We start from the raw sequence: 15,457 nt of genomic DNA on the forward strand, positions 1-15,457 counted from the left end.
CCTTATAATACATTCAAGCACAAAAGCTTTGAAATAAATACTTTTCGCTGCATCTGTGCTGTATCAATTTGTTTGACAATTCGTTTCTCAATTATAAAATGTAATTTGTTTGAAGTCTCATAGAAATAGAAGACCAATAGCCTACAGGGATGTCTTTGCTTCATTATAGCAAATTAATAATAGGCTACAATCAATTAATATGCCTACTTTTCGTGCAGATGTATGTGAAATAAATAATATATCAAATGCATGACACATTATAAAAGTTTTTTTATGCATATATGTTTCTTCTTACACATTAAACATGACTCTTTCAAAGACTCAATGTTATTTGTCACTGGTCAGCTCTGTCACCACTCACCAGTCCATACTGCATGTGCTATGCCATGGAGTTTAAGAACATTATCCCTCTTAATCCACTTTACCTTCTGTTGCATGCAGGTGCATATGCTTATGTCAGACGGAGAGAGATAGAGATAGAATGAAACACGTTTCATGTTTTTACGTTGAGAATCTGTCTGTGCGTATTAGTTGTATTATTTGTCTGCAGGCTGCACATTTGTCCAGGTAAATCTATTTAGATAGTGTGGTATCTTCTCCTCAGCAGACGGCCATTAGCGGTCTTATTGGAGTCTTATTTACAGTACAATTACTTTAGCCATGGAGGACCCAGAATTGCGTCAACTAAAGCTGGACAATCAGGTAAGGAAATCAAAATGATACTATAATTCAGATGACTTCCTCTAAACTGACATTCATGACAATATTGTGTAATATAGACAAATGGCAAAAAAAAGTGTGGTGTACAGATCCAGTGTATATGCCAAATAAAAGCAACAGGTCTCTCTAGATACTAGTCTATATAAACCTCAATTTAACCTATTCGAAAGAAAATCATGTGTAGTTTAAATTGTGAATATTGAAACAATGTAATATGTTACATTTAGCAGTATAGATGAAACATGACAATCTTACAATAAGAATTAACTGTTAGTTAACCCTTTCATATAGGCTAATCAAAGAAATGGGTCAACTTCTTTTAAAAGTGATGCAAGTGGTTGTTGTGTTTTTGAACCCGATGGAGAGGTAGAACATTGATGCAATCTTGGAATTAAGATTAAGCCCAGAATCTCCCTCAGCGTTCCCTTTTGATGAAGAAGCAGCAGAGAAGGAGGGCCGATACCCAAATGGTCACAGCCAATAGGGATGTTCGACCCAAGAAAAGCAAGCAGAAGACTGGAGCAGATGACACAGACCTGTTGATTACTCAATCCCAGAGCAACAACTCATTAAATGGTTGGTGATATGAACACTCAATGTATAGTACTCTCACAATACAGTATACTGAACCACAGAACAGTCATACAACTGTGTTGGCTACATTATCAGCCTTCCAAATACATGCCCCCATATTGACACCATTCTAATCAAGAATAAAATATTGTTGAATGGTTACAACCTCTGTCAAGATGTAGGCGAGAACTATTAGTTGTACATAATTTACCAATAACCATCTAGTACTGTATGTCTGACTTGTAATGGCCATGTTATACTCTTCAGCTGAAGAGGCCCATGATAACCCACTGGAGGAAATTACTCTGGGAGAGCTCAGCCTAAAAAACACTGATGCTACAGATGAGATGCCCCCCGAGAAACCCATCATCACCAAAACTATGGACGTGGAAATTGACAGCCAGCCAAAGCCTAAACTTAGTACAGAAAATGAAGGCCCAGCAGAAGTGAAAAAGCAAGAGAAGGAGAAGAAAGAGAAAGGTGTGAAAAAGGAGAAGGCACAAGCAAAACGTGAGATCATTTTATCCTATGAGATACGACACACACACAGACACACACACACACACCCACACAGCAAAAACACACAACACACACACATGGCACACACACGCACACACACACACAGGATATCGTGTGTGTGTGTGTGTGTGTGTGTGTGTGTGTGTGTGTGTGTGTGTGTGTGTGTGTGTGTGTGTGTGTGTGTGTGTGTGTGTGTGTGTGTGTGTGTGTGTGTGTGCGCACGTGTGTGTGTGTGTGCGCGCACGTGTGTGTGTGTGTGTGTGCGCACGTGTGTGTGTGTGTGTGTGTGTTGTGTACTTTTGCTGTGTGTTTGCTGTGTGTGTGTGTTTGTGTGTGTCTGTGAGTGTTTGTCAGAGGAGGCTTCCTCAAGGAGGAAGAGGAAGATGGTCCTCCTCAAAATGTAGTAAAAAAATATATTCTGTCTATAATCTTTTAGAGTTGGAACAGAATGAGGATAAGGGAGAGGAGAAAGAGAAGGAGAAAGAGAAGGAGAAGCGAGAGAAAAAAACAAAGAAGGACAAATTGAAAGGACCCACCCCAAGTAAAGAGAGAAAAAACAAGACTGATGAACAAGAGGGTAAGACATACAAATGTCATACACCATGCTGAATGTGTGATGGATAACCTCTGCCACCGTATCTGAGATTTGCACAGACATGGTTACAAATGATTGCTCAGAAGGCTTGATTTTAAAGGCTTTATCATTGGTTTGTGTTTTATAGAAGAATATGAGTTACTGCTAAAGGCATCTGTAGGCCTTGCCCATTGAGACGTAACTTTGGCTCCAATACCACTGTTGTGCTATGAAAGGGCAAACAGTAAATGGCTCACGATAGCCTGACTGCCCTGTTCAGTGGGCATCGGGTATGGAACCGAGCCAGATAGACCCAGGTATTCTGATCCTCTTCAGGAGGGCAAGGTGTATGCCTATAACCCATTGATCAAGCACGTTTGTTGTCGTCCTATCAAACTGATGTACTCTAGAACTAGCAGCAATGCACTTGGACTAACCTTAAAAAGTACCCACAGTCATGTACTGTATAACTCATTCTCTTCATGTTTTGTAAATGCTTAGGAGATCTGGCTGCTTTTATCTGTTTCCTGTGAATAACTAGTAGACATGAGAGCAACACAAAATATTTTATAACACATTTCATTACTACCTTTCAGCATTACCATATTTTTATATTTCTCTCAATTTCCAGCAAACACTATCACTAAGTCTCCAGCCATTCAGATAGATTCAGTAGTAGAGTTTGAGACACCAGAATGGGACAGTGATGGCGAGAGAAAGGATTGGTCAAAAAGCCCCATCCCAGGAACACCCAAGAAAAAACAACACCTCAACACATGTGAGTCATACGTTTGCAAGGTATACTGAACAAAAATATAAACGCAACATGTAAAGGTTTGGTCCCGTGTTTCATGAGCTGAAATAAAAGATCCCAGAAATGTTCCATACGCACAAAAAGCTTATTTCTCTCAAATTTTGTTTACATCCCTGTTAGTGAGCATTTCTCCTTTGCCAAGATAATCCATCCACCTGACAGGTGTGGCATATTAAGAAGCTGATTAAATAGCATGATCATTACACAGGTGCACCTTGTGTTGTGGACAATAAAAAGCCACTATAAAATGTGCAGTTTTTTCACACAACACAATGCCACAGATGTCTTAAGTTTTGAGAGAGAGTACAATTGGCATGCTGACTGCAGGAATGTCCACAACAGCTGTTGCCAGAGAATTGAATGTTCATTTCTCTACCATAAGCCGCCTCCAACGTCATTTTAGAGAATTTGGCAGTACGTCCAACCAGCCTCACAACCGCAGACTACATGTAACCACGCCAGACCAGAACCTCCACATCCAGCTTCTTCACCTGCCGGATCGGCTGAGACCAGCCACCCGGACAGCTGATGAAACTGTGGGTTTGCACAACCGAGACTTTCTGCACAAACTGTCAGCAACCGTCTCAGGGAAGCTCATCTGCGTGATCGTCATCCTCACCAGAGTCTTGACCTGATTGCAGTTCGGGGTCGTAACCGACTTCAGTGGGCAAACGCTCACCTTCGATGGCCACTGGCACGCTGGAGAAGTGTGTTCTTCACGGATAAATCCTGGTTTCAACTGTACCGGGCAGATGGCAGACAGTGTGCAAGGCATTGTGTGGGCGAGCAGTTTGCTGATGTCAATGTTGTGAACAGAGTGCCCCATGGTGGCGGTGGGGTTATGGTATGAGCAGCAATAAACTACATACAACGAACACAATTACATTTTATCGATGGCAATTTGAATGCGCAGAGATATCGTGACGAGATTCTGAGGCCCATTGTCGTGCCATTCATCCTCCGCCATCACCTCATGTTTCAGCATGATAATGCACGGCCCCATGTCTCAAGGATCTGTACACGATTCCTGTAAGCTGAATATTTCCCAGTTCTTCCATGGCCTGCATACTCACTAGACATGTAACCGATTGAGCATGTTTGGGATGCTCTGGATTGAAGTGTACGACAGCGTGTTCCAGTTCCTGCCGATATCCAGAATTTTCCCACAGCCATTGAAGAGGAGTGGGACAACATTCCACAGGCCACGATCAACAGCCTGATCAACTCTATGCAAAGGAGATGTGTCGTGCTGCATGAAGCAAATGTTGTGTTTATATTTTTGTTCTGTGTGCAATTACCGGTATAAACTAAACTAACCTACCGGTATACTACAAAGAGTTTCGTTTTTGTTTACATTAAATAACTTTGACTATGTTGTTTCCACTGCTACAGCAAGGTGCCAAATAAGTGACAATGAGAGGGAGGAAGATGAAATTCTTGAAAGAGAGAAAAAAGAGAAAACTCCAAAAAAGACAAAAAAAGCTGAGAAAGCCAATCTCGCACTGCTTAACTCCAACTACAGGCAGCAGGACACCTCAGACAGTGATGACAACATTGAAAGAGTAAGAGTGTGATAAAAACAGCACTCTAAAAGACCAGTGTTTGTCCCTTTTAGAAATGAAACATTTTCCCTTTAATCTAGATATGGTAGCCATTACCTTATGAATGTCTCTTTCATTCAGACAATTTATGTCTGAAAAAAATAATTGATCAACATCTTTCCTCCTATCTCTTCCTCTTTCTTCTCTCTCCTTTCCTCTCCCTACCCTTCCCATTTCGTTCCTGTCTCTGTCTCTCAGGTGACAACTCCTGTCTCAGTTGAAGATCTTGAAAAATTTGCCCTGCATCCAGCCCCTAGAGATACAACAATCCAGTGCAGAATCACTCGGGACAGGCGGGGCGTGGAGAAAGGAATGTACCCCACTTATTATCTCCATATGGAGAAGGAGGATGGGAAGAGGGTAAGGGTACTAAAGAAAATGTTAAATGGAATATATGGCTGGCCAATGTGAATGCTCTTGTTGCAAGTCTTTCCTTGTGCTGTATATGATTGGCCAGCCTTTATAGCAGTTTGATCATCAGACTAATTGCACTCATGTAACTGCTGTTTTCTCATTGTCCATTCTTGATTCCTCCCTCCATCCTCCCTTTATACCCCTCTTTCTCTCTACCTCTCTCAGGTGTTTTTAATGGCAGGCAGGAAGAGGAAGAAGTGCAAAACCTCCAATTATCTCATTTCCATTGATCCAACAGAACTTTCCAGAGACACAGACAGTTATATAGGCAAACTAAGGTAACTAACCCCCAACCGATCTATGTTCAACCATACTTAAAAAAAGAACAATTGTGACCAACTTTTAATTTAGTTTAGTATTTTTTTCCATTCTGTCTGTCTGTTTATTTATTGTGTCCATCTGTCCCGTTCTTCTGCTTAACTTCACAGTACTATGTAAATCGTATGATCAATCTCTTTCAGATCAAATGTGCTAGGCACCAAATTCACAGTGTTTGACGGCGGGGATAACCCAGATAAGAAGCCTTTCGTCAAAGAGTGTGAGTCAGTTCGGCAAGAGCTTGCCGCAATCTGTTATGTGAGTCAAACTTAATTTTACATCTTTACAATGACTTCCTTAATTTACTGTAGGCCTTTGCCTCCTGAGAAAAATAAATCCGTCCAATAACGATGACCTTCTCTTCTGTATTTTTGTCTTTCAGGAGAAGAATGTTCTAGGTTTCAAAGGCCCCAGGAAAATGACGGTGGTTATTCCTGGCATGATGGAGAATGATGAGAGAGTGTGCATTCGCCCAAAAAGTGTATGTTTATGGAGACCTAAGACTCCTGAGATTGAGACCTAAGGCTAAATTCATCAGGCCACTAAACCAATAAATATGATGCAGAATAGAATAAGAGAATAGAATGAGTAACTATATAAATAAAGATATGGTACGGACAGTCTGTTTACCACTCTCTCCTTCATCTACTGTTATCTCTCAGGATATAGAGTCTCTGCTCTCCCGCTATGAGAATGGTAACACTGACAACCTAGTGTGCCTCATGAACAAGTCCCCCAGCTGGAACGAACAGACACAGTCCTACGTGCTCAATTTCCACGGCCGCGTCACACAGGCCTCCGTCAAAAACTTCCAAATCGTTCACCCTGACAACGGTAAGATAGGGCCATTGTTTGCTGAGAAATAGAGGTGCTTTAGGCCGCCTGATTGGCTATAAACTGTCTTAGAATACCCTTTTTATATTTCTGCATGTAGTGGCTTAAAAATGCCTTAATTTGAATAAAGTTAGAAGTTGCATAGTGTAGCTATGATATCATAGCTATGATAGCTCATCATTCACTTCATTCACCCGCCCCCAATGCCTTTTATAATGTACTGCTATCCAATCCCCACCACCCTGCTGACTATGGGACAATTACACTCCCTTCCAGAGGACTACATTGTGATGCAGTTTGGTCGGGTGGCAGAGGACGTATTCTCCATGGACTATAGCTTCCCTATGTGTCCCCTGCAGGCCTTCGCCATCACGCTCTCCTCCTTCGATGGCAAACTGGCTTGTGAGTGATACCATGTGGACAACTCAATCAAGCAGAAGCAGAGCCTTAACGGCTTACCATTACAGTTCTATCACAGTATTAATTGTCAATGTGCATTCCAGGTAGCATTGGTTAAGTGTTTGATATTTTTCCAACACCTGAGATCACAAAAAGTATTTTTTAGATTTTGGGAAATAAATGTAACAACTAATCAACGTCATTGAGTATAGGTTATGATTCAGCCTCAGTAAGGAACACATATTCCTAAATGTTATCCGAAAAACAGCAACTAGCTCCTCTGAATTATATATTGTGCTTAGATGTCTGGTAGATGTAACTTCACTAGAGAATGACAGTGTTGCACAGCATACCTGTTTTGTGCAGGCTGTTTGATCATATTTGAACTGAAACATTTTTATAAGAAATATGTATCAGAAATATGTCCAATTCATGTATTTAATATTGATTGCAGTCTTAAGGCTCCGCTCCACATTATCAAAAGTGTAACGTATTCAATTTTATTTCATTTTCTTCTACATTCCACAAAATCTCATATGTGCAATATACACTGAGTATACCAAACATTAGGAACACCAACCCTTTTGCCCTCAGAACAGCCTCAATTCGTTGGGGCATGGACTCTACAAGGTGTAGAAAGCATTCAACAGGGATGCTGGCCCATGTTGACTCCAGTGCTTCCCACAGTTGTGTCAAGTTGGCTGAATGGCCTTTGGGTGGTGGACCATTCTTGATACACACAGGAATCATCTACACTGATTGAAGTGGATTTAACAAGTGACATTAATAAGGAATTATAGTTTTCACCTGGATTCAAATGGTTAGTCTATGTCATGAAAAGAGCAGGTGTCCTAAATGTTTTGTACACTCAGTGTATCATGGCAGCAGTAGGGCTCTAGACTGCAACCATTTAGTCGCATTTTGAGATCTTCCCAGCGAACGTTTCCATAACGTTCCCTAAAGGTTCTCCTTTGGTTCTTAGAATAATAACCTTCCCAAAACGTTCCCAGAAACAACATTTGTTATCTGGGTTTTGACTTGGCTTTGCGAGTTACATTTTAATTGGTTGCATCAGTGCGAGCTGCCATTTCTAGCTGGTCACTTCACTTCTCTCAAAAAGTTATATTTGGGGCGGCAAAAACCATGATTTGGTCAAATCTAAAGTGCACTATTTTTCTGATCCCTGAATGAAATTGTCTGCTCTGCCCTGTGCTTGTTTCTCCCTTGCTGCTCCCAAGTAGGTTCGTTGGAGAGCAAAATGCATTCTGTTTGTAACATTTCAGAATTCAATTGCGGGAAAATAAAAGTTTAGAAGCTGTTGGGACTGTTGGAGAGAGGAGGGTCTAAGCTTTCTGAAAGGTATTACATTTATTTCTCAACTCTCAGTATCGACTGTTTAAACACATTTTTTAACCAAACTATCTGGTAGGCTATATCTTTGAGATATACGGAGTGGAGTGCGGGAAGCACGCATCTGCCATTTGCGGTGATTGAATAGGCCTATATATAAATTATTGGGTATGCTGCAAAGTTTTTAGGAAATTACAATTACTGTTAGATTAATCAATTACACAACTAACTACCAGCATATTATATTTAGCTATCTAACTAATGCATTTTGAGTTTACTAATTAATTAGCCTATGTGATATTTGTACACACAATAGATGTAAGCAAATGTATATCTATTTAACAAAAGAAATCTGCAGTTCTGGAACCCTATTTTGAGAGTAAAATATAGCAACAATAGACGAATTGTCAACCCATTCATGACAATCACTGGTTTAGGGTGCACATCAAAATATCTTGATCATGTTCCATTTTCCGTTGACATTTTAGTAATTTAGCAGACGCTCTTATCCAGAGCGACTTACAGATAGTGTGCATTCATCTTAAAACAGCTAGGTGGGACAACCACATACTGTATCACAGTCATAGTAAGTAAATACATTTTTCCTCAATAAAGTAGCTATCAGCAAAGTCAGAGCTAGTATGAGGGACAAGAGTCAAGTGCGAGCGTTAGTTCACAAAAGGCTTTTTAAATGATTTATGTTAGATGGAATAACTTATTTTCTGAATCATATCATCTCAGTAGCACTGTGAACGTCTTTTTAAAATGGCTGGTCATTTTTTCCTATTGCGTGATGCTGCAACAAAAGTTTGGTACGACCAAATTATGGGCTGGTGCCAGCAACTGAAAATGTAAGTAGCACCGGTGCCACCAGGGGGAAATTAGTCTGGATTCCTGAAGCTGCAAAGAGCCTATATTTAAGATAATGATGTGAAATTTGCCATAAATTGTTATTGATAGAATGTTTACTGATGTATAAAACTGTCATGTTGATTAATAATTTTTATACTATGGCATTGTTGAATACTTGTTTCTAATTGGCTTGAAGAACAATTTAGAGCGTGCATTATTTTCCTGTAATGCATGGTATATCAGCACGGTAGAGTTCAATGGCTATAGTTAACCCTTACATGTTCTATGTTTGAGCAGCTTTTGAAAGCAAAAGTCGAATTGAAAACATTATTGGCATTGATGAATTCGATTTTCACGCCACGTCTATTTCTATGGGCACAAGCACTGTTCATGACACAAACTATTCACACCCCTCTTGTTGTTGGAGAGAACATTTTGCAAGTTTGAAGTCTATTTCCTGAAATTATAAAAATGTTCTCATGGGATTCAGAGAACATTTAGCAGTTTTAAAGCTAATTTTCATGCAATTCTATACATTTTGCCATGTCTAATGTGCATTCATGTGATATTTGACTGACTCAAACATTACAACAAAATGTATGGTCTAAAAAAACCTAGCTAAAAAACGTTAGCTGACATGGGCTAGTTGATCTGGACATTTCTGACACATTATAGCTCTCTAAGGTATGCAATGACTGGTTTGACAAGAGGAAAACTTCTGGAAAACACCTTCTGCATTCTACTATTACAACTTTCAAGAGTAAATTTAAAGCCAGACTGAGTTCCGTTAAAAAAAGGTAGGGCGCGCCCCACAGTTTGGGAACCAATGAGCTAAACAAGCAGGTCTGTTTGTTTGGTTACCAAGGCAACTACTGTAGCTATCTAGTAAACTTGCTAGCTACTTCAGTGGATGTTGAATGCATTTCTACCTGTAAATGAACACATTTCTAGGGACAAATGTGTTAAATGTGTTAAATTATAGCCATGGTATAAAACGTCTTGTAAACCCATTACTCTGTGTTGATGTTTTTTGTACAGCAAGTTAGTATCTTCTCTCCCCACTATCTCCTTTTGGTCTCTTTATCGCAGTCAAGGATGGAAATACCTTTAGTCAAAGAACTTAATGATTATACCAATCTTCACTGCTGATATGAAAACACTATATCCAACAGATTCAGATGTAGATAAAACCAATGACTCATGATTTCTCCTCTTGCACAACAGTTACAAAAGTAATTTCGATACTGATTACAGTCAAGCTTTCAGCACTTACTGTATTGCTGAATGCAGAGAGCAATTGAGTTTCACAGATATAAGAATAGGCCACAGTTAAGCCCTGTGGTAAATTCATTTGACCACAAAACACGTTTTCTGATGTAGCCTATCTATTCTGTTTCTGAGTGAAACCTTATACCAAAACTAACTTTAGATGTTGTCTGCGGAGTAAAAAGATGCCTTTCCTCTCAATAAAGAAACACACTTCCTGTGTCAATGATGTTCAGTCTGAACTGACAATAATATTGGCAATGATGACTGAAGACATTTATAGGCATCTTCTTGAGAGATAGAAGTGTTTCCTAATAACCTCTACTGTTCTTCTGCCACAAACTTGTCACATGATTAGTGAAAGTTGCTCACAAACTTAGGTTAACATGATTTAGGCCCAAGTGATATTAGTTATCCCAGTTTGCTTGCTGTATAGTGAGGATATTAGTTTATTTTTCTTGCCTCCCTGTAAGTAAATATAAAAATGTGTATGACCTATTATTGCCAATTACTAATCTCTCACACTTTAGGACAGGAGTTTTTCCTGGTGAGGTCACATGGTCAGGAAAAACTCTTATCCCTAAAAATAAGGAGTCAATTCACATGTTTAGATCACAGCCATATATGGGGAGAGTTCGGCCAGGTTTTAAAATGGCTGCCATGTTAATGTCTTTATTCTCAAAATGTTGGTGACGTAACAATACGAGAGCGTGTCTGATAATTTCATATGAAATGACCTGCTGTAAACAAGCAAAACCGAGCAGCGAATTTAGCAGACGTTGTTATTGATTAGCATTCAGGATAATGTGTATCTAAGTCTGTACTATGTTGTGGTGTCAACAAATCTGTCTTTACTGGACATCTTCATAGGTTTTGAAAACGATCAGAAATAAACAGCACAAAGCGGAAGCATCAATTATCAGTTAGTAACATCTACGTAAGAGAAAGTTGCTCGCTCGCAACTCTCAGACAGAAACCACATTGGCCCAACTCTATATATACACAGTATGACTCTTTAGATAGCTCAGTGATGTAACAGGTGAACTAGCACAACACTGTCATTATATGTTCACTATGTGTGTCAATATGTATATACAAACTCGATGATAGTCAGATATGACCAACTTTGACACAGAAGAAAGGTCACTCAGTCACATGACCAGGAGCTCTGTATCTGCACTTATCTTCTATATACACTGAACTAAATAAATGATGCAACATGCAACTATTTCAAAGATTTGACTGAGTTCATATAAGGAAATAAATTCATTAGGCCCTAATCTATTGATTTCACATGACTGGGAAAACAGATATGCATCTGTTGGTCACCGATACCGTAAAAAAAAAAGTAGGGGCATGAATCAGAAAACCAGTCAGTGTCTGGTATGACTACCATTTTCCTCATGCAGCACGACACATCTCCTTTGCATAGAGTTGATCAGGCTGTTGATTGTGGCCTGTGGAATGTTGTCCCACTACTCCTCAATGGCTGTGCGAAGTTGCTGGATATTGGCGGGAACGGGAACTTACATGTTGATCCAGAGCACCCCAAACATGCTCAATGGGTGACATGTCTGGTGAGTATGCAGGTCATGGAAGAACTGGGTCATTTTACATTTTTTACATTTGAATCATTTAGAAGCGCTCTAATCCTGAATGTAACGGAGACGCTGAGAGTCGAGAAGCAGGTGCAGGTGAAACATTTAATAAAACAACAAACATGGAACAAGACAGTATAACAGTAGAGTCTACGCATAAACACAGGAACAATACTAACTGGGGAAAGAACCTAAGAGAGTGCCAGAAATAATCAAATCAAATGTTATTAGTCACATGGGCCACAGGTGTAGACCTTACAGTGAAATGCTTCCTTACGAGCCCCTAACCAGTAATGCAGTTTAAAAAAAATACAGATAAGAAAAATAAATCAAAGTATCAATTAATTACGATAGTCTGGGTAGCCATTTGATTAGGTGTTCAGGAGTCTTATGGCTTGAGGGTAGAAGCTGTTTAGAAGCCTCCTGGACCTAGACTTGGCCCTCCGGTACCGTTTCCGTGCTGTAGCAGAGAGAACTAGGTTGGCTGGAGTCTTCGAACATTTTTAGGGCCTTCCTCTGACACTGCCTGGTATAGAGGTCCTGGATGGCAGGAAGCTTGGCCCCAGTGATGTACTGGGCCGTTCACACTACACTCTGTAGTGCCTTGCGGTCGAAGGCTGAGCAGTTGCCATACCAGGCAGTGATGCAACCAGTCAGGATACTCTCAATGTTACAGCTGTAGAACCTTTTGAAGATCTGAGGACCGATGCCAAATCTTTTCAGTCTCCTGAGGGGGAATATCTTTTGTCGTGCCCTCTTCATGACTGTCTTAGTGTGCTTGGACCATGACAGTTTGTTGGTGATGTGGACACCAAGGAACCTGAAGCTCTCAACCTGCTCCACTGCAGCCCTGTCGATGAGAATGGGGGCGTGCTAGGTCCTCTTTTTCTTGTAGTCCACAATCATCTCCTTTGTCTTAATCACGTTGAGGAAGTGGTTTTGTTCTGGCACCACACGGCCAGGTCTCTGACCTCCTCCCTATAGGCTATCTCGTCGTTGTTGTTGATCAGGCCTACCACTGTTGTGTCATCGGCAAACTTAATGATGGTGTTGGAGTCGTGCCTGGCCATGCAGTGATGAGTGAACATGGAGTACAGGAGGGGACTGAGCATGCACCCCTGAGGGGCCCCTGTGTTGAGGGTCAGTGTGGCGGATGTGTTATTACCTACCCTTACCACCTGGGGGCCACCTGTCAGGAAGTTCAGGATCCAGTTGCAGAGGGAGGTGTTTAGTCCCAGGATCCTTAGCTTATTGATGAACTTTGAGGGCACAATGGTGTTGAACACTGAGCTGTAGTCAATGAATAGCATTCTCACATAGGTGTTCCTTTTGTCCAGGGGGGAAAGGGCAGTGTGGAGTGCAATAGAGATTGCATCATCTGTGGATCTGTTGGAGCGGTATGCAAATTGGAGTGGGTCTCGGGTTTCTGGGATAATGGTGTTGATGTGAGCCGTGACCAGCCTTTCAAAGCACTTCATGGCTACAGACGTGAGTGCTACGGGTTGGTAGTCGTTTAGGCAGGTTACTTTAGTGTTCTTTGGCACATGCACTATGGTGGTCTGCTTAAAACATGTTGGTATTACAGACTTGGACAGGGAGAGGTTCAAAATGTCAGTGAAGACACTTGCCATTTGGCCAGCGCATGCTCGCAGTGCACGTCCTGGTAATCCGTCTGGCCCTGCGGCATTGTGAATGTTGACCTGTTTAAAGTTCTTACTCACATCGGCTGCGGAGAGCGTGATCACACAGTCTTCCAGAACAGCTGGTGCTCTCATGCATGTTTCAGTGTTATTTGCCTTGAAGTGAGCATAGAAGTTGTTTAGCTTGTCTGGTAGGCTTGTGTCACTGGGCAGCTCTCGGCTGTGCTTCCCTTTGCAGTTTGTAATGGTTTGCAAGCCCTGCCACATAAGACGAGCGTCAGAGCCGGTGTAGTACGATTCGATCTTAGTCTTGTATTGACGCTTTTCCTGTTTGATGGTTCGGCGGAGGGCATAGCGGGATTTCTTATAAGCTTCAGGTTTAGAGTCCCGCTCCTTGAAAGCAGTAGCTCTAGCCTTTAGCTCAGTGCGGATGTTGCCTGTAACCCATGGCTTCTGGTTGGGGTATGTATTGTGGGGACGACGTCCTCGATGCACTTATTGATGAAGCCAATGACTGATGTGGTTTACTCCTCAATGCCATCGGAGGAATCCCGGAACATATTCCAGTCTGTGCTAGCAAAACAGTCCTGTAGCTTAGCATCTGCTTCATCTGACCACTTTTTTTTTATTGATCTAGTCACTGGTGCATCCTGCTTTAATTTTTGCTTGTAAGCAGGAATCAGGAGCATAGAATTATGGACAGATTTGCCAACTGGAGGGCGAGGGAGATCTTTTTTTTATATTGTGTTATTGACTGTACGTTTGTTTATTCCATGTGTAACTCTGTGTTGTTGTTTGTGTCGCATTGCTTTGCTATACCTTGGCCAGGTCGCAGTTGTAAATGAGAACTTGTTCTCAACTGGCCTACCTGGTTAAATTAAGGTGAAATAAAAATATGTTTTTATTTTTTTATTTCAGCTCATGAAACGTGGGACCAACACTTTACATGTTGGGTTCATATTTTTGTTCAGTGTAGAATCATGCACCACCTCAAAAACACATTTACTCACGCTATTTCACTCACACATCCCTGCTCTCTACAGAGCGCAAACATCTCCTTCTTATTCTATAGCTTTCTTTCTACTACAATATGTGCTCGTTCCTCTTATCCAGTGCCATATACATATGAAAATATATAAATACACAATTATGAGTTTTTGGCTGAAACCTTGATGATTATATTAATGACTATGTCCTCATTAGTACAATGTAACTGATGTCAGATGTCCGATGATACCGTCATGCATGCCATCATTGTACACTTATTAAGAAGGCACATCGGGTTTGTGAAGCTTTTTTTATCCAATATCATCTTTGTATCTTCACAAACAAGCAGCCTTGGCGTGGCACGATGGCTGAGATAGTGAAGCGGCAAGAAGAGACTGAATATACTGTGGTGACAAGAATAGATTAAAGATACAGATCACAGTCATTCGAACAGGAACACTCCCCTCACTGCAATTACCATGGATAGTTACAGAAGTTTGTTTATTGGTAAGAGACTGAATTTAAGTATATAGTAGTACAGACAGTATGACCAATGTTATTATTGCTTACGTAATTCCCACAAAGAGTAGAGGAATATCAGGCTTGTCTACAAAAAAGATCACACAGTTAATTATCATTATAACCAAACTAAATGTCAAAGGTCAACAGAACAATTTTTAATTAATTAAATATGGATATTATTTAATAAACAAAGTGGATGATAAACTCTTAATTAAAGCAGGCAACTGTCAATCATCTGACAACTTAATAGCTTTTTGCTCTACACATTTTACACTGTATGTTAGTGTTGAATCTATTTAAAGTTGAATGACGGTTACACAGCACACCACCCACTTAATCAACTCTTCAAGTCCCCCACAAACTGCTCTTATATAAAAAACCTCCTCCACCTCATATGACAGCGGAGGGTGATAGCTATCAGAATAACGTCACAATCTGGATCCTCCTCCCACTTTCAGTTTCAGGCATCAAGTTAT

At 40.7% G+C, this 15,457-nt stretch overlaps 1 protein-coding gene across 1 annotated transcript; it reads left to right on the forward strand.

Moving 5' to 3' along the window:
- The first annotated feature begins 436 nt into the window (after positions 1–436).
- On the forward strand, positions 437–9,830 carry si:dkey-220f10.4 (tubby protein homolog). The gene is made up of 12 exons (XM_014159220.2): positions 437–702; positions 1,140–1,296; positions 1,561–1,803; positions 2,249–2,389; positions 3,018–3,164; positions 4,593–4,762; positions 5,000–5,161; positions 5,381–5,493; positions 5,677–5,791; positions 5,916–6,014; positions 6,196–6,367; positions 6,644–9,830. The coding sequence occupies exons 1-12, from the start codon at positions 661–663 to the stop codon at positions 6,775–6,777; spliced, it is 1,695 nt and encodes a 564-aa protein (XP_014014695.1). The 5' UTR covers positions 437–660; the 3' UTR covers positions 6,778–9,830.
- The last annotated feature ends 5,627 nt before the right edge of the window (positions 9,831–15,457 follow it).

The sequence above is a fragment of the Salmo salar genome, chromosome ssa19, assembly GCF_905237065.1.
Source record: "Salmo salar chromosome ssa19, Ssal_v3.1, whole genome shotgun sequence".
Taxonomy (NCBI): Eukaryota; Metazoa; Chordata; class Actinopteri; order Salmoniformes; family Salmonidae; genus Salmo; species Salmo salar.